The sequence below is a fragment of the Microcaecilia unicolor genome, chromosome 9 (genome assembly GCF_901765095.1).
Source record: "Microcaecilia unicolor chromosome 9, aMicUni1.1, whole genome shotgun sequence".
Taxonomy (NCBI): domain Eukaryota; kingdom Metazoa; phylum Chordata; class Amphibia; order Gymnophiona; family Siphonopidae; genus Microcaecilia; species Microcaecilia unicolor.
Window position 1 is genome coordinate 32,468,899 of NC_044039.1, and position 20,125 is coordinate 32,489,023.

The 20,125-nt window shown below is 43.4% G+C and overlaps 1 protein-coding gene across 7 annotated transcripts in view; it reads left to right on the forward strand.

Moving 5' to 3' along the window:
- The window catches only part of TCP11L2 (t-complex 11 like 2), a 49,955-nt gene that overhangs the window by 18,029 nt on the left and 11,801 nt on the right, over positions 1 to 20,125 (forward strand). For all 7 annotated transcript variants that reach the window (XM_030215058.1, XM_030215060.1, XM_030215061.1 and 4 more), the window contains 6 exons: positions 1,932 to 2,108; positions 4,159 to 4,291; positions 7,794 to 7,914; positions 14,520 to 14,740; positions 15,572 to 15,708; positions 18,627 to 18,802. In XM_030215058.1, the coding sequence (XP_030070918.1) occupies positions 1,952 to 2,108; positions 4,159 to 4,291; positions 7,794 to 7,914; positions 14,520 to 14,740; positions 15,572 to 15,708; positions 18,627 to 18,802 (945 nt within the window). In that variant the 5' untranslated portion in view covers positions 1,932 to 1,951. The remainder of the gene's footprint in view (positions 1 to 1,931; positions 2,109 to 4,158; positions 4,292 to 7,793; positions 7,915 to 14,519; positions 14,741 to 15,571; positions 15,709 to 18,626; positions 18,803 to 20,125) is intronic.

The following is a 20,125-nucleotide window of genomic DNA, read 5'->3' on the forward strand; positions in this document are numbered from 1 at the left end:
AATGTTTGAGACGGAGAAGTGAGTAACATGATCAAAATGGTGGACTTGATGAATTAGTTTAACGGATGTGGATTGGATTTATTGCGTCTTTAAAAAAAATCTGTACCCCAAAAAAGCAGACTATGGGAAGAGCCATATGAAGTGAATACTATGAGCCTCGAGGGAGATGCAAATAGAGGATCCCTCAGTGAGGCAGAAGAGCCAGCCCAGCTGGCTGGAAAATATAGTCCATTGCCTAAGCCACCAACAGAGGAGGAGGCCAGCTCTGACATTCTTCCTAGAGCTAGGGAAAGGGTTGTGGCGTGGGAGACTTAAACAGCATTTCTCAGGAGAACAGGAGCTCCCAATAGAAAAAGATATCCCCTCTGACTCCTGAATATGTTTCTTCCAATGAGATGGATATTGTAGCCTAAAGGAGAACTGGTTAGAATTGTTTTGTGCTATCCCTGATCCTGTGGTTTGTTTGGTGAGAAGAACAGCCATACTTGGTTAGACCAATGGTCCATCTAGCCTAGTATCCTGCTTCCAACAGTGGCCAATCAAGGTCACAAGTACCTGGCAGAAGCCCAAATAGTATAAACGTTCCATTCTACCAGTGTTGGGAATAGTCAGAGGGAGGATATGGCTGTACAAGACAAGTAGGCGGGATCTTCCTCCTTTACCTTCTTAAACACCAAGAAGGTAGAGGTATAAAAGGGAAATCAGCATCAAAGTTTAAGGAAAGTAATAGATTTAGGCTTTTGTTACAACAGAGCCACCATTTGATCAGATGGGTGAAAGTACTACAGCTGATTTGAAACCACGGGGAATACTTCTTGTGTTTCAAAACTGCAGTAGAGCCACTGATTTGGGTTTTTTTTGCGAGTAGCTGTGTGAATAGAATTACCAAAGACTGTGCTCTAAGAACTCCTCAAGTGTGAGCTCCACTGTACAAGTGGGTGTTATCCCCTCCTACCAGCAAATGGACGTAGGGAAAACAAAATTGAGTTTTACCAGTGACCTCATTGATAAAAGCTGGTGGTGTTACTTCCTGGAAAGATCTGGTATTTTCTCTACCTTGCACACGGACCCAAAGTGCAAATGTACACACTTGCAAACACCCCCTCTCCTCCGCAACGTAGCTATCACACATGTCATAGACACACACAGTCCTGTATGGTAACGCGCCACCCACTCAGACATTACATTTCCCTCACAAACCCATCTTACTCATTCATTCTGCTCACTCAAAACATCACATCCTGTAGCATGAGCTGTGCACTGAGTAACTGCTATCAGTTATTCACTCCCCTGTACAACACAGATCACTTGTCACTCTACATATACAGTCATGCCGTCAGTAAGTGGCCTGAGGCATCTAGTTCCAGGAATATATTTAGAATTGTTGCAAAAGTATTTATATCAAGTTGTAAGCAAGCTCTCTAACATACTTTTATTTTTCTCACAAATTTAATTTACTTTTGCATAATTTTGCTTAATTCTGATGTTTTCAGCGCATAATTCCCTGGGATGTATTTTATGCTTCCTTGAAGAATGCGTACAAATAATATCAAAGGGTTTATTGATTTTAAGGGAAGTAAAACTTGATGATTTAAGTATAGTATTACTTTAAAATTAATACACAATGATGCTATAAATAGCTAGAACTTAAAAAAAATTCCATGACTAACAATATATAGGGCTCTGTTTACTAAGGTGCGCTAGTGTTTTTAGCACACGCTAACCGTGTAGATGCCCACAGGAATATTATGGGCATCTACACAGCGTGCACTAATAACACTAACGCGCCTCTAACACGGCTTAGTAAACAGGGCCCATAAAGTCTTATGTTTTTGTTCTAAAACATGAAAGCAGTCCTAGAAGTGTTCATTGGGTTGCAGAGACTCTGCTTTGTTAAGGTTATACTTATAGTACTACATTTATCCTCATAGGTTCCACATACTGAATCAAAATGCCCCTCAGCAATGAAAAGAATTCTGTAAGTGAAGACTTAATTAGTGATTCTGACTCTTCAGGACTTTCTGAAAGCACAGCATCATCCAGTGATTATGACAGTTCCAGGCAGAGTTTCACTAGTGACTCTTCAAGCAAACCCAGCTCTCCAGCCTGTAAGTTATTTCATTCTAAGCATCTATATTTGAGTAGATTTGTGTTCGTTTCACTTCTTTATTATAAAGAAGACATTGGTCAATCAGATGATATCATCACTTTGCATTTGAGAGCCTCATGGGCTTGGAGAAACAGACAGACAGAAATTTGTCAACATTTTCCCCATGTCTGACTTTTGCCTCTCCACCATTATTAACATACACTTGTGTTAACAGAGCACAGAGTTCAATCCTCCTATCTTGGTAAGAACAGCTTAATTTACCTTTAAATGCTACAATTGCTTAGCTTAATATCATGATTTTCTCATTTAGAAAATCTACATAAAGCCACTTGTGTAAAGGTGAACTACTCAAAGACCCATGCAGTGTGGATTTCAGGTCAAGGCACTTCGCCCTTGTCACGAAACGCCTAGCCACCCACCTGGGGTTAGCCTGTCCACTTGCAGCTGCCGCTTTTGCTGTACACTAGCACCCTCATCCCACCAACTGGGTCGCAACCACCTCTGGGCGAGTCTCCCACTTTCAAATTATCACCAGTGATTTCAAGGTTACTGGAGGCCATGCTCCCAGTGGTTCCACAGTTCCCAGAAAGCACTCACAGACCCAACACACAAACCACCAGGATTCTGTATCAGTCCAGCCAAGCAGGGTGAACAAACAATTGTGTTTATTCTCATAAAAATATTGGGACATTGTTGATTAATTTAATACTTGGTATTTCATCTTAGTGGTGACTTTAGGTTATGAGGGCACTTTCTAGGAGGCAATAGTTCAAAGGTTTCTTGTTTTTCTCTTCTATGTAATAGTATGCACAATGTAATCATGTGTATTGGTTATATTTCAGTAGAGTTGTGAAATCCGATGAGAACAAATTGTTAAAATGGCATACATTTAAAAGGGTCCTTAATGCATGATTCCCTTTTTTTGTTTGTTTGTTTTTTTAATTTTAGGTGGAAATCTGTCCTGCCTATAATGTTTCCTGTCCTTCCATCCAATGCAGATTGTTAAAACCTGGGAAGCTTTAAATTGTAAAAGAGAAGCACTGTGACATCAATTCTATGAATAGATGCCACAATGGGGTGCACTTATCACCAATTCTATAATGGCTTAAGGGTGCACATAAACCATTACAGAATTGTTGTGCAAAGGCACATTAGTGTGCCAAAAGTTAGGCATGCCCTCTTACAAGTCAGTGGCTGGCATAAGCGCACATCCTTAAAAGCACCATATAATGCGTGCAACTAATTGTGTTATTTTGGATGTGATCTATACATTGGAAAACCAAGACACAAGATGAAAGTTTAAAATGGCAGAGTCCACAGGACTGGTGGACAAGTCAGCAAAGCCATAACGGATCCTGGCTAAACCTCCAATCATCTCTAAGAATTGACATACAAAATGCAATTCTATTTATGTATTTAGATTTTCCTCACACCTTTTTCAGTAGTAGCTCAAGGTGAGTTACATTCAGGTACACTGGATATTTCTCTGTCCCAGGAGGGCTCACAATCTAAGTTTGTACCCGAGGCAATGGAGGGTTAAGTGACTTGCCCAAGATCACAAGGAGCAGCACTGGGATTTGAACTGGCCACCTCTGGATTGCAAGACCGGTGCTCTAACCACTAGGCCACTCCTCTACATAATTCTATAAGCTGGCTTACGTATTTAGTTGCCAATATGGAGCCTAGTTTATAGAACAATAGCACTTACGTGTGTGATTGATGCTAATAATTGGCAGTTACATGTGTAAAATTGCTTAGTGTGCAGTTGTTGGGGGGGGGGGGGGGGGGGACTGTTATGGGCATGTCACCAAGCAATGTGCACAATTTATAGAATACTATTATGTTATTCTTGCTTTAAATACTGCTTTATGGGGTATGTATGTTTTTCTTCAAACAAACAGGGAAAGAGAGGAGAGAGAGAGTCTCTCTAACAGCATGCAATTATTTGTGGATTAACACAATAACATCGTTAGAGAATTTTAATATGTTTTGCACAAAATGGTTGACTGAGTAATTCATATTGTGGCTTTGTGCTTTTGTTGTGGCAGCAAGCCCCCCTAAATCGGTTACTTTTGATGAACTAATGGCAGCAGCCAATGACCTTTCAAACATGATTCTTGCTCATGAAATTGTTGTAAATGAGAAGTTTCATTTGGAACAGATCGATCTCCCTGAGAAGAGGTAAGAATAACTCCTTCCAATACCTCACCTATGCATAGTGATAGTTTTCAGGTAGATGCAGGTAGCATAAATGGAAAAGACTCTACAGCGATTAGAGGTTGTACTGTGGTAGAGTTTAATGCAGTACATTACATTAAATCAGCCAGTAAAAATAGCTGTACATACAGCAAAATTGCAATACTGATTACAATACCAATCTCATGTATGAGATGTTAGGTGAATTTTAGTCAGGTGCGACCAAGTTGTAGCTGGTATCTACATATTTATTTTCACAAAGCAGGTAAGCCTACAGATACCAGAGGTGGTATAGCTTGTAACAGTGATTCCCAAATCTGACCTTAGGTAACTTTAGTTCAGTTGAATAGACAACAAAGAGTTTCATATTATGGAGGCAGAATATTCAAATATCTAACACCTTTTCATCGTAGATGTCCTGAAATCCAGTCAGTTGGGGGTATACCTGGAGAAATTACCCCCTCCCCCCCCAGGCCTACCTGACAGGAAAAAAAATCCCTGGTGTCTAGGGTCCAGGCAGGAGCGATCCCTAGTCACTCCATTTTGAATGATGACACCAGTGAGGGCAGGAACATATGGGGGTCACTCCTTCCTGAATTCTAGACACCAAGGATCTTTCCAGTCTGGTAAGCCCCGGGGGGGGGGGGGGGGGGGGTAATTCAGGTGGAGGAGTGAACAGTAAGGGAAGGGGGTTCATGTTAGTCTGCCACTTTAAGGTTGCCTTTTTCTGTGGGTCACCAGCTTCTAAGAGGCTGCCCTAGGCAAACTCTTAGTCTGCTAATGGTCAAGCTGGCTCTAGGCATAAAAGTTGTGAAAGAGTGTTTAATTTTGTTAAGCATTTCACCCTGTTTTTTATTTTCTTGGATAGTTATGTCTTTTCTGAAAAAGTATAGCTTGTTATATATTCAGAAACTTCTGCGCTCCTAAATTAATGCTCTTAAGTTAGACTCCTAAATTTGTTCAGCCAAATATAGCAGGATAACTTCTCAGCTGAAAATTCATTTTATTTTAGGAGCTTAAAAGTTAGACAGTGATTTATGAGCCTAAATCCACCTCCATTACCATCCACTTTTTATTCTCCTAAATTTAAGTGTAAACAGAAAGGAATCCTGTATGGAAAGAGAATGGAGCCAAACAAACTTAGTGATGCTTAGATGTAATTGGGAAATAAAGCCAGTGCTGGGAAAACTTCTACAGTCTATGTCTTGAGCATGGCTGGATAGATCTGGATGAGCTGGCGTGGGGCTTTGATGTCAGCTCCAATAGTTGGGGAATAAGGCCAGTGCTGGGCAGACTTCTGTGCCCTGAAAATGGCATGTACTGTGTATGCATACTTGATCTTGATTTGCATCAAATCATACCATATTCTATGAGTTTATCTTGTTGGGCAGACTGAATGGACTGTACATCTATTTTACTATCGGGCTTATTTTCGAAAGAGAAGGGCGCCCATCTTCCGACACAAATCGGGAGGTGGGCGTCCTTCTCTCAGGGTCGCCCAAATCGGCATAATCGAAAGCCGATTTTGGGTGCCCTCAACTGCTTTCCGTCACGGGGCCGACCAAAGTTCACAGGGGCGTGTCAGAAGTGTAGCGAAGGCGGGACTGGGGCGTGCTTAACACATGGGTGTCCTCGGCCAATAATGGAAAAAAGAAGGGTGTCCCTGACGAGCACTTGGACGACTTTACTTGGTCCATTTTTTTCTTGCGACCAAGCCTTAAAAAGGTGTCCGAACTGACCAGATGACCACCGGAGGGAATCGGGACCTCCCCTTACTCCCCCAGTGGTTACCAACCCCCTCCCACCCTAAAAAAAGAACTTTACAAAAATTTTTTGCCAGCCTCAAATGTCATACCCAGCTCCATGACAGCAGTATGCAGGTCCCTGGAGCAGTTTTAGTGGGTGCAGTGCACTTCAGGCAGGCGGACACACGCCCATTCCCCCCCCCCCCCCCACCTGTTACACTTGTGGTGGTAAATGTGAGCCCACTGTACCCACATGTAGGTGCCCCCCTTCACCCCTTAGGGCTATGGTAGTGCTGAACAGTTGTGGGGAGTGGGTTTTAGGGGTGGGCTCAGCACACAAGGTAAGGGAGCTATGCACCTGGGAGCAATTTGTGAAGTCCACTGCAGTGCCCCCTAGGGTGCCCGGTTGGTGTCCTGGCATGTGAGGGGGACCAGTGCACTATGAATGCTGGCTACTCCTATGACCAAATGGCTTGGATTTGGTCGTTTCTGAGATGGGCGTCCTCGGGTTCCATTATCGCCGAAAACCGGGGACGACCATCTCTAAGGTCGACCTAAATGTTGAGATTTAGGCATCCCCAACCATATTATCGAAACGAAAGATGGCCGCCCATCTTGTTTCAATAATACGGGTTACCCCGCCCCTTCACGGGGCCATCCTGCGAGGACGGCCCCAGGAAAACTTAGGCGCCCCGTTCGATTATGCCCCTCTATGTAGCTCTTCTGGAGGAGCAGTATATGCAGAGTAACAGTTCTGGTGAATAACACACCATATATTGTGGAAACTCAGAAAGAGTACATTTGTTGTCCATATGCAGCTTCACCTCCTACTTTTCCTCTCCCTTTGGTACCAGTTTGAATGTGGATGCTGTAAGAGGACCAGAGGAAAGATTACCATGAAAACAGCAAGCACTCATAATATTTTAACCCCCACAGTGTTTACTAGCACTGTTTCAGTTACTCTTTTTCAGGATACTCTTTCATCATGCTTGCTGGAGTAAGAAAATGAAATGGAAGACTATGTGAAAGTCAGCCTTTTTCTTTTTGGCTCCAGCCTTATGGAACAACTAGCCCCTCTCAATACATTCAATCCCATCTTATGATCAATTCTATTCATTATTTAAGACTTTATTTAAAATTACTTTTGAGATGGGTTAAGGGAATCACTTTTCTATGTTGTCCATTCGGTGGTGTGAGAAAGCGACCATGGGGAGGGTCACTGTACAATAAGTTATTAGTTTTATAGATGTGTATGTGTTCTGTATGTTTGCACTTTTCCAGTGTTTTAATAGATATCCTTTTCTGAATTTATTTTAATTAGGTTGTAATACTGTTAACTGTCTAGACTTGCGAGACAAATGAGGTGGTATAGCCAAGTTTAAAAAATGATAAACAATAAAAGGAAGGATTGAGATTTAAGGAAGATGTAGGAGTAGCAGTGTGAGGCTGAGAAGGGTGAAATGAGTGCCTTAGAGAAGGGAGAGCAAGAGAATATGGAGGGCTTAAAGGAGGGAGGGAGCTGGAGTAGGGATGGAAGTCTGAGTGGTGGAGGAGGGTCTACCCACCTGTATAGGATTGCATCCCTGTTGCTAGCATCTATTCTATTTGTGTAGTAAACAGAAAAGACTTCTATTTGTGTAGTACCATGATTTTACAGGTTTTTTTTTTTTTCTACAGAGTAATATGTTTCCCTTGTACGGTGAAATCTGTACAATGACTTTTTTGTTGATCCTTTTTTACAGTGTAGAAAGCAGAGTGAAAGAAATTGTTCATAAGGCATTTTGGGATAGTTTGGAATCAGAACTCAATGAAGATCCTCCAGAATATGAACACGCTATAAAACTGTTTGAAGAAATTAAAGAGGCAAGTTTCTGTGTTTAAATATCCTATTTCAGTAAGGTGTTCCATAAGTTATGATTTAATACAAGGACTATGCCATTTTGAGAAAATTGCATAGAGCACCACACTAATGTTTGCAGAAGCTACATTGATTTCCAGTAGTAGCGTGAATTAAATTTAAGGTTTCGATTTTGACTTTTAGAAGACTTATAGAAGGGAAGACTGAAAAATTAGTAATCAGCCAACTAGATTAAGGCGAAGTCAGGAACCTCTATTTTTTTCTTTTAATATCTTTCATTTTCATTTTATAACCACATATTAAACAGTTCAGCTGAAGACGCACTGTGACTTTTCAGTGCATTGCTGTGTTAATCATTACTGTCCTCCACACGACATTAAAAATCATAGCACAACATATATAACTTTTACAACCAACACACATAATCCCTGCTTCCTTGTACTCAGCAGCAGATGAATCCAGAAACTTGTGGGTTGTGACCATCTACCAGCAGGTGGTGATAAGAGAACAACAGAACTGACCTCTTATAGGGTCGGATGCTCCTTAATCAACCTGTATGTTCTCTGTCTCCAGCAAGTGGTGGATGGTCTCTCACAAGCTCCTGGTTTCATCTTTTGCCTTTGCTCCTATTCTGGGTGTTTCTAGTTCAGTGGAGCTAGAGTTAGACGGCTCTGGTGCCTACTTGGGGAACACCTGGTGGCGCCAGCCCCCCCCCCCCCCCCCCCCGCCCCGCTTCTCCACTGCCTCTCTCCTCCTTCCTTACAGAACTTTTAAAAAGAAAAAACCTGATAGAGGATCAGAGTTGAGTCTCAAGGGGAATCAGCAGTATTCCAGCTATAGCGGCTTTTACTACCACATTTCTAGCAGAATTAATTCTGGAGTTTGCATGTTGGCTCAAAACATGATTTCCTAAATATACTGCTGGATAGTTTCATTGGAGCATCTTCTAGTCTTAGTACTGTTTGATAGTATAAATAACTTGTTCACACCATACAGAATTTTATAGACCTCTGTTGGTATCAGCTATCACTTGTTTCTTCTAACCAGTTGAGCCTTTCTTTTTATAAGAGGACTGATCAGCCCTATAATCATATTTCTCATCATTCTGCTGTTTTGAGGTGCAGCTACCCAGAACTGCTTGGACTACTTAAGTTGTGGCTTCATCATAAATTTTCTCTAGGAGTCTTTCATGTTGCCAAGTGCCTTCTGAAAATCCATATACAATATATTGACCATCTTGCTTTAAGTTTTTAATTACACATCTTACTGGAATATTACTGCCCCATCCTTGACCATCTTTAAATCTAGATTGAAAACCCATCTCTTTAACATTGCTTTTGACTTGTAACCACTCCCCCACATTAATTGATTTGTTTGCTTTATTTTTTGTCTACTAGATTGTAAGCTCTTTGAGCAGGGACTGTCTTTTTTTTTCTATGTTTGTGCAGCGCTGCATAAGCTTTGTAGCACTATAGAAATGCTAAATAGTAGTAGTAGTAGTACTAGGAGTGGGGCATCTTATTCCAGCCTGTTAGTGTGTATCTTCAGTGCCTGAGCTGGGAAACCAGCAGTCTGTTAATCCTGTGAGTACCCCTTTAAATTTTATTTGGCTATTGGGTTTGCTTCATGATTTTGGATTTGCTATGGCTGCAGAGACTGCAAAGCATTCCTCTCACTGCAGGAAGCACAGAGCAATGTCGGGGCAATGTGAGGCTTGGTTGTTGGTTCAGGTTACATCGGATTCAGCATTGGAGATGGTGAGAGAGGTTTTGGCGCATGAGGCACAACTCTCCCTCTCCAGCTCTGCTGGCAACTGCAGCCATTTTGGGTTTTTGCAACTCTCTTTCTCCAGGTGAGCGTTCTTCCTTGAATAGGCAGGAATCATTTTCTGTTTCAGTGTTATAGTCTCTAGCTCCTGTATCTCTGAATTCTGGGTCTGTCTTCTTTTCAGGAACCATTTTCACTAGAATTTGTTCTTCTCATGTATCAAGCATATTTAGTGAAGTAGGCTTACCCAGATGCTGGGGCTCTGTATGCTTCTCAGCCTCTGCAAGCAGATCCCTTTTCAAAGAAGAGCCATTGGGTTGGAGATAGGGGCAGGTTCTCAACCTTCTTGTACCCTCTCTGAATGGGGTCTTTCTGCAGCTTTTGTGCATTCCAGTTTGCCTGAGGAGATTGAAGAAGGAGAGATTTTGAATGATGAAGTGGATGATCCCACAATAGTGTGGGTTTTCATAAGAAGGAACTCTTTTTTTTTTTTTTTTTTTTTTTTTTTTTTTTTCATCAGTAAGGCTCTGGTGTTTTCAAATATTTCTTCACCTGACTCTCAGGTAGCTTCTTGCTTCAGTCCTAAGTTGGCTAGTACAAGGAAGCCTCCTAAACCCTTTCCTGTTTATGAGGCTATGCAGGAGTTGATGTTGGCTCTGTGTTCCACTCTGGATGCTGGTCTCAGAGTGGCGAGGAATATGTCTCGCCTGTACCCTATCTCTCAGGATGAATTGGACAAATTGAAGTTACCCAAGGTGGATGCCTTAGTGGCCACAGTGACTTCTTAGTGGAAGGAGGCATTGCTCTTAAGGTCATTCAAGATAGGAAGCTAGAGTCCTCATTAAAGTTATCCTTTAAAGTTCTCTCTCTCTCTCTCTCTCTCTCTCTCTCTCTCTCTCTCTCTCTCTCTCTCTCTCTCTCTCTCTTTTCCTTCTCTCCCCCCCCCCCCAAGCTCTTTTGCTGCTTGGGCTTGCCCCAGCTAAGTTGAGCAAGCGGTGGATGCCTTTTTTGATTCTGATGCCCAGGCTTCTCTGGAGTTTCCCGCAGTGCAGTCACTGCTAGGTGCTGTATTCAAATAGCATCTTACTAAGCTGCCTTTTTGAGGAAAATTGCTGTTTGGTGAGGATTTGGGGGATTCTAAGTCTCAGCATTTGCCTGAAGACAAGCCTAAAGATTCCTTTAGGTCAGCCAACGCTCACTCTCACCTTAAGGACGCAAAACGATACAAATCTGGTCGTTCTTGTTTCCTTTCAAAGGCCCAGGTATCATCCGAAACAGTTCTTTCATTTGGATAAGTGAGCAGCTGCTCAGTCCTCGAGATCCTCCGCACCGTGTGTCCTTTGCAATGATGGGGTTCCGGTCCACTGTTTGGCAGGGGCTAGAGGGCGGGGCATCTTGCCCGTTTTTACGAAGAATGGACCAAGGTTGCATCAGACCGATGGGTCCTACATATTATCAGACGGTTACAAAGTACAGTTCTCCTCTCAAATCACTGGCTCAGGGTCCAATCTAGATGGAGGATCCATCCCCCTTTGGTCTTATGGTCTTTCTCTTGAAGGAGGAAGTGTTATTCGAACAAAGTCATTGCCACTGTTCTTCAGCTGAGGATAACAATCTCATCCTTCCTGTCTCATCAGTTCGTAACCTTGGAGTCATCTTTGACTCCTCCCTCTCCTTCTCTGCACATATTCAGCAGACTGCTAAAACCTGTCGTTTCTTTCTCTATAATACCGGCAAAATTCGCCATTTCCTTTCTGAGCACACTACCAGAGCCCTCATCCACACTCTCGTCACCTTTCACTTAGACTATTGCAACTTGCTTCTCACAGGTCTCCCACTTAGCCATCTCTCTCCTCTTCAATCTGTTCAAAATTCTGCTGCACGACTAATATTCCGCTAGTGTCGTTATGCTCATATTAGCCCTCTCCTCAAGTCACTTCACTGGCTTCCTGTCCATTTCAGCTTACAGTTCAAACTCCTCTTATTGACCTATAAGTGCATTCACTCTGCAGCTCCTCAGTATCTCTCCACTCTCATCTCTTCCTACATTCCTCCCTGGGAACTCCGTTCACTGGGTAAATCTCTCTTATCTGCACCCTTCTCCTCCACTGCTAACTCCAGACTCTGTTCCTTTATCTTGCTGCACCATATGCCTGGAATAGACCACCTTTTTGATGCAGCTTTTAACTCCTAACCCTTATTTTATCATCCTCACTTTAATATTCCCTTATCTCTTGTGTGTCCTGTTTGTCTGTCCTAATTAGATTGTAAGCTCTGTCGAGCAGCGACTGTCTCTTCATGTTCAAGTGTACAGCGCTGCCTACATCTAGTAGCACTTTAGAAATGATAAGTAGTAGTAGTAGTAGTAGTAGAGGAAGAGATTTACCTCTTCAGCTTATGCTAGGGTCTGGAGGCTTTTTGAATCTTGGTGTTCGGAAAGGACTATCTTTCATGCTTCCTTGCCTCACATCTTAACCTTTTTTCAGACCAGGTTTAAGAAAGGACTCACCTATAACTCCCTCAGAGTGCAAGTGGCAGCTCTGGCTTGTTGTCGAGGTTGAATTCAGAATTCCTCCCTGACCACACATCCTGAGGTTGTCTGTTCTCTAAAGGGGGTGAATCATCTCAAGCCTCCTCTTTGCCCCTCTTGTCCTGAATGGAATCTTAATATGGTCCTTTGCTACGCTCAAGGACCTTACCTTGATGACTGTATTCCTTGTGATGATTACTTCGGCTTGGTGGATTTCTGAGCTTCAGGTGCTATCTTGTCGGAATCCTTTCCTGAATTTGACTGAAGCTGGCGTCTCCATTCATCCTATGCCTTCCTTTCTCCCTAATGTGGTTTCTTCCTGTTACCTCAACCAGCCATTGTTTCTCCCATCCTTCACAAAGGAATGTTCAGGAAAGGGCTTTGATTTATTGCAGTTACATGATGTCCACCGGGTGCTTCTTCAGTACCTTCAAGTCACCAATTAGTTTCGTCGTTCTGACTAGCTTTTTGTAGTGTTCACAGGATAAAATAGAGGAAACATGGCCTTGAAGTTGACCATTACTCATTGGATTAAAGAACCCATTACTTCAGCTTATGTTCTTTTGGGGAGAGAGCCCCCATCATATCTTAGGGCTCATTCTACCAGGGCTGTTTAAACGTCCTAGGTTGAGTCTTGGATGTACACTCTTGAAGAAACCTGTAGATTGGCTACATGGTCTTTTTTGCTTACCTTTTTCCAAGCTCTATCGCTTGGACATTTCAGTGTGGTCAAATGCAACTTTTGGGACATTAGTTCTTTCTACGGGTATTTCTGCTTCCTGTCCCTGTCCTTGTCCTTCTGCCTGAGGACTGCTTTGGTGCATGGCACATTTCTCTGGATTCATCTGCTGCTGATGACAAGGAAGGAAAAATTATATCTTACCTGGTAATTTTCTTTCCTTTAGTCACAGCAGAAGAATCCTTGCATCCAGAGTTTAAGGAATCTGCCTTTCATCTTGTATCCTCTTGCATCCAAGGAGAGCCTTTCCATATGCAAAAGCTCGTGCATGTGGCAGCACCTCTGCATGTTACAGTAAAAAACAGTCTGTTAAGATATGCACTACTATAATATGGTACCAGTAATACCACTGGAATTAAGTCTGTATAATAGGTTATGATTCACTAGATCAAAAGCTTCTGAGGGGTCGAGTGAAATTACCAGAACAGCGTCTCTCTTATCAAAAGCGGAGTGAATGTCACTAACTAGTTTGCTATGATAGTTTCGATACTGTGACCAGAACGAAAACCAGGTTGGCATGGGTGAAATACAACTGTAATGCAAGTTTGGATATAAAGCTCAGATTTGTAACTGGGCAATAGTTTGAGGGTAAGGATTGATCCAATGAGGGATTTCAAAAGGGGACAGACTAAGGCTTTTCTTCAGAATGGTTACCTTCCTGTAGGTTCTTATTTATAAACTAGTGGGAAAGGGCCATTTCTGGCGGTGATGAAACGGGCCCTAGCCGGCACTGGACTCCCTTCGTCTCCCCTTACGCTTGTCTCCCTGGTGGTCTAGAGGTACCTGTTCAGTCGGGGCAGGAAAGAAAGAGCCCCCTCTTTCCTGCCCATAGCGGTGCTGCTTGGTTCCTTGCTGCATCGTGTTGGAGTCCGGCTGTCGGCGTTTAAAAATGGCCGCCGTGAGTTGAAGTCTCGCGAGGCAGCTTCAACTCTCGGCGGCCATTTTGATTCGCCGAGAGCCGGACTCAGACACGATGCAGCCGGGCAGCTAGCAGCAGCTCTCCGGGCAGGATAGCGGGGTTTCCTTCGTTCCTGCCCGAGCGAACAGGTACCGCTAGATCACCAGGGATATTGGCGTAAGGGGATGGGAGGTGACAGGGGGGGTGGGAAGGTGTTGAGGGGAAGAGTGTGTTACCGGGGGCGGGCCGGTACCTTCAAAGGGGCGGGGTGATGTGTTGAAAGGGGCCGGGGTGCTGGTCACGTCGGCGTTTGCGGCTGGGATTTGTTGGAAGGGGATGAGTAGGGAAACTACTGCTCTCTGTTCGTTGATTTGCCTTTTTTCGTGTCCCGTCCTCGACGTCATCATGTGTGACGCGAGGGCGGGGCCTGCCGACATGGTGAGTGTTGTGGCTTCACCACCATGAAGTTACGAACCTGTGTGTGAGTGCCTGCAGTGACGTCAGTGTCCTCAGAACGTTGAGGGTGCGTTTTATTATAGTAGATTACATGGCTAATAGAGTCAAGCCGTGCTGTGAGTGTAATTACTGCCATAATGAGTTAAATCACATTGCTTTGTTTTCCAAGGTGGGCTTTTGTTTTTTTTTTCCTTTTAACTTTGTCTTTTCCATGTTCTAGATTCTGCTTTCTTTTTTGGCTCCTGGAGCAAACAGACTTCGAAATCAAATCTGTGAAGTTTTGGATATAGACTTGATAAGACAACAAGCTGATCACAGTGCTGTAGACATTTGTGGACTAGCAAATTATGTTGTTAACACAATGGGAAAATTGTGCGCACCCGTGAGAGATGAAGATGTTAAAAAGTTGCAAACAACAGGAAGCATTGTGCAGTTATTAAGGTAAGTGCCTGCCTACTTTAACATTGGGTTGTATAAAAAGCTAGTGAATGAATTATGTAACAAAGGTTTTCTGCTTCAATTTGAGAAACATCATTATAAACAGACTATGGGTAGAGCATTAGAGGAAAAATTGTAGATGGGCTTGCAACAGAGAGGTGGAAATGGGGTATGAATAAGTCGGAGGTCAGCATTACCAAGTCCATGAAGAATTTTGCAAAGTAGAAGAATGAAACTGACCACTGAAAGGGACGCTGAGAAACTCTGTTCTAGAGAGTTCTCTTGTAGTCTGAACCTGATGAAACTTTGAGACTTTACATCTCCCTACTTTGTGTTGTGACTTTGAGGAGAATGAAGGCTCTTTTCAGCTACTTTCTGTGGATTTCCATGCAACAACATGCAGTGAAAGCTGAAGAAAATATTATTGGAAAATAAGTGTTTTTTGGAAAAAGATTGTCCTACATGAATACTAAAATAAGGACATGCATGTAGCTGTATAATTCTAAATCTAATTCCTAAGCCTCTTCATATTAGTGAGACTTTATAGATAACGCAAATAAGTTGTCTGTGTTGCTGTATGGCATTCCAATTTTAGGTTTTGGTGTTTTTTTTTTTTTTCTGAAGTCAGATTTTATGGCTAAGAACAAAAATAGCAGGCCTAGGTTTAGGTTCTTCAGCCTACACCTTAGGTGCCTAAGTACAGTTGAAATGTCATCAAACAGGTGAAATTGAGGTACCTACCTCAGTTACTCAGCTTCCTTTGCAAATCAGCTTTATAATGTTGCCAGCTTACTATTGTATATTTTTTATGAAATATTTATTTTTAACTTCCAGAGATATTTTTCATGTACTGGATTTAATGAAAATGGATATGATCAATTATACTATTCAGAACCTTCGACCCCATCTTCAGCGTCAGATAGTCGATTATGAAAGAACAAAATTCCAGGAAATTCTAGATAAAACGCCAAGTAGGTACAATATCAAATATTTAAGTTTCTGAATGCACAAGAAGTTGTTCTGATTTGATATAGAGCACAGGTTATTAACCTTATTTTGATTCCTGCACCCCTTTAAGTGATCAATGAAACCCTTCCACCCCCTTCTTAAACCGCGTGTCCACTAGTAATAGCTACATATTAATGAATAAAATTACCATTTACAAATGCCTTCACTCTTCAGTCTGTCTAGAAAGTTTCAGTAAATTGCTTCAGATTTCAAGACCCTTCTCCACACCCCTTTTGGATGCAGAACTCTAGGTATAGAAAGGATGCATATTGTTGTTGGTACATCTAGTGGAACCAAAGAATTTGGTCCCTCTTTTAAAAGGGTCTTTTTTTTTTATTTTTATTTTTGTTACATTTGTACCCCGCACTTTTCCCACTCATGGCAGGCTCAATGCAGCTTACATGGGGCAATGGAGGGTTAAGTGACTTGCCCAGAGTCACAAGGAGCTGCCTGTGCCTAAAGTGGGAATCCAACTCAGTTCCTCAGGACCAAAGTCCACCACCCTAACCACTAGGCCTCTCCTCCACTGTTGCTACTATTTGAGATTCTACATGGAATGTTGCTATTCCGCTAGCAACATTCCATGTAGAGGTCGGCCCTTGCAGATCACCAATGTGGCCGCGCAGGCTTCTGCTTCTGTGAGTCTGACGTCCTGCACGTACGTGCAGGACGTCAGACTCACAGAAACAGAAGCCTGCGCAGCCTTCTACATGGAATGTTGCTAGTGGAATAGCAACATTCCATGTAGAATCTCCAATAGTAGCAACATTCCATGTAGAATCTCCAATAGTAACTATTTTATTTTTGTTACATTTGTACCCCGCGCTTTCCCACTCATGGCAGGCTCAATGCGGCTTACATGGGGCAATGGAGGGTTAAGTGACTTGCCCAGAATCACAAGGAGCTGCCTGTGCCTGAGGTGGGAATCGAACTCAGTTCTTCAGTTCCCCAGGACCAAAGTCCACCACCTTAACCACTAGGCCACTCCTCCATTCTTTGCCTACAGTCTCCCTCATTTTCATTTGATAGCATGAGTCTTGCTTTATTGAGTTAGGGCTTCTGATCCTGGGACTTATCATTTGAAATTTGAGGAGTTGAAGTGCTCTCGCAGGGTTAGAAAAATAGGGGATCATTGGAATATTGCCATCATGAAAAAAAAAGTGTGGCTTTTTAAGTGGATTCCATTCAGTGACCAAAGCTTGCCAGCCACTTATCCCAAATCCAGCAATACTGGCAGCCCCCCCCCCCCCCCCCCTTGTTCCAATTGCTGCCTCCCCCTGCCTGGCAAAGTGACCGAAGCTTATGCCTTGGTTCTGCTCCTGCTTTTCTGTGCTTCTTCACTGGTTCTGGTATTATCACTTTAGGGGAATCTGAAATGCAAGAACAGAAATGTCCTGTATTCTCAGTGCCTATTCTCACATTTTAAACCTTTCCTAGTGCCAGTGGCAGAGCTAACAGAGAGTGGTGGGAGCAAAAGCACAAGCTCCTGCTGATGCAAAGGGGTACTGCAGCAGTGACCTACTCTGGTGACATCACCTGGCTACAATGGCAGCTGCTGGGTGATGTCATTGGAGTGCCCAAGAAAGTGTAGTTTTCAGGGATTTCTGTTTGGAACTGAAAATCAGAAGGCCTGCTTATAAGGGAAACCTGGGACTTTGTTTTTGAAGCCCTAATTTTGGATTTGGGAACCTTAGCCCCACTGAGTGAAGGAAAGAAGGAAACGATAGGTTAAGGGGAGGAGAGTGAAACAAAAAGGCAGAAGGTGATGCTGGTGAAAGAACAGAGAGGAAGAATAGAAAGAAGGGCATCCCTCTGTGATTTCTCTTTTCAGACATTTGTAATCCATGGATGGTTGAGGTGATTTGTATTAATAGGGATTCATGCTCCTTATCCTGAGAAAACACAAACTGAGGCCCAGATGCACAAAACCTAACGAGCCCACAACTTGCGTTTTAAACTGGTTCCAGCCAGTTTAAAACGCAAGTAGTTCACCCAGGGCATGCACTAAGGGCATTTTCCCTGCCACGGTAGCAGGCAACGAAAACGGAATGCAAATGATTGAAAATCTATTATAATGAGCTGCAGTACCGTTGCAGCCCATTATAATGAGATGCACTACCGTTTTTCCGATTCCCTTACCGTAGGAACCCTAACGAGATGTCTGACCTCTTGTTAGGGCTCCTGTGAGGGAATCGGAAAGGAAAAGGGCCCCCAAAAAAGGTAAAAAAAAAAAAGCAGGGGGCGCATGTGAGGGGCGTCCTTTAAGGACGTACTCTCCCTGCGCTTGTGAGAGACGGGGTTTTTTTTCGCAGTTTTTTGCTCTGCCAGCGCTCGTGTTTTTTTTCCCCCTTCTATTTAGTCTTCGCCGCGCCACTTACCCCTCCTCAGCGAAATTTTTCTATTTTCCTGGTTGCCGGAGAATCGGGACGTCCCTTTAGATTAGGCTCCTCTTCCTGGTCTCTTCAGCCAATCAGAGCGCGTTTCGCTGACAACAGCCAGCTAAGCCCGCTTTGATTGGCTGAAGAGACCAGGAAGAGGAGCCTAATCTAAAGGGACGTCCCGATTCTCCGACTCGGGTACCGAAGGACTAGAGAATGCAAGTGAGCTACAACGAGTAGCTCATTTGCATTCCCTATCGTTGATGCATTCCCGTTCCCTACCGATTCGCTATGGAATCGGTAGAGAACGGGAATTACCAATGTCTTTAATGCATCTGGGCCTGAGATTTTTGATCCATGGTTCATTAGTTAGGAGCCTCATCACTAATAGTTCACAGTTGATTCTAGTTTCTGAAATTTCTTCTATTCATATGCAGATTGTGGTTTTAAGTGACCTCCTGGAGTAAAGATGCACAATTGTATAATTCTCCTTTCATTGTCAGATGCTCTTTCTCAAACAACTGAATGGATAAAGGAATCCATAGAAGATATCTTGTCTACTTTGCCATCCCCTGGTACTGAACAGAGCTCTGGTAGCAACCTGAGTCCTACACAGGTGCTAAATAATGGTTATTTGAAACTGCTGCAGGGGGATTATCAGACAAAAGCACTACCAGAGGTAAAGACAGCATACTGTCGAAGTCTTCTCAGTGTAGGCAGAGTTTTATTGCAGTTTGTTTGGGTTGTGGGGGAGGAGAGGGGCAGGAGCATCACAAGCACCAAATACACCCTGTGTGACACACCCCCAACTAACATGGTGTGCTCCTGCCCACCCACTTTGGTAATATCAGTGCAAGGGAAGCCAGTAGATTGCATCCCTTGTGGCCTTGGCCACACTAGCCACATGTAGCTTGTTACAGCCCTGGGGAGGGAGTCTGAGGGCCAGATGCACTAAAAAATCGTTAGAGCCCTTCTCTTACCGATTCCCTTAGCGAATCGGTAAGGAACCGGCATGCATTAAGGAAAGGGAATGCAAATGAGCTGCTCGTTGTAGCTCACTTGCATTCTGTATTCCATCGTTAAACAGTCGGCCAATCAGCCGGTCGAGCATGCGCAGAGCAGCCAAGTGTTACGCTGGATGCTCTGCGCATGCCAAATACGCCTTCCTGTGCCGCCCGAAGCGTTTAGCTCAGCTAAATGCGTTGTGATGGGCTCAGGGACTTCCAGGTCTCTCAGCTGAGTGAAGCACTGCCAAAAAAGACGTTTTTATTATTGGGGGGGGGGGGGGGGGGAATGACAGGCAAAATGGACGTTTTTCTTGGATGGGTGTCCTGAACTGCACTGTTCTCTGGATCGAGCCGCATCGGAGGGGTTGAGCAGTGCGGAGTCTTCGGGGGGGGGGGGGGGGGGGGAATGACGGCCAAAATGGACGTTTTTTTTTTGTTTTGTTTTTTGAATGGGCATCCTCAACTGCACTGTCAAGCCGCATCGGAGGGGGTGAGCGCCATGGCGTCTTGGGTGGGAGGGGATGACGGCCAAAATAGACGTCTTTTTTTTAAAGCGGAGCGCTATTTTTGTTTTGTTTTGTTTTGTTACTTTTGTAGCAGTTTTTCAATCCCGCGCAGCCCCAACGAGAGGTACAGACAGTGTTAAGGCAATCGGAAAAGGTTAGTGCACCTCATTACAATAGGGTTTCTACACAATTTGCTCATCTGCATTCCGTTTTCGTTAGCTGCTACCGTCATCGTTGGAAAAAGTCTTTAGTGCATGCCAGGGTTTACTACTTGCTCGTTAATGGCTCGTTAAGTTTAGTGCATCTGGCCCTGAGAAGGGAATTCAAACTTTTTCTTCTCCTTCTCTCCCATTCAGCATGGCATTCTTTAACATACCCAGCACATTTTTACTTCTTTGGCATTATTTATTAGGTACATTTGTATCCCACATTTTCCCGCCTATTTGCAGTCTTTAGTGGAGTCAGCAGTTTTCTCTGCCTCCCCTTCTC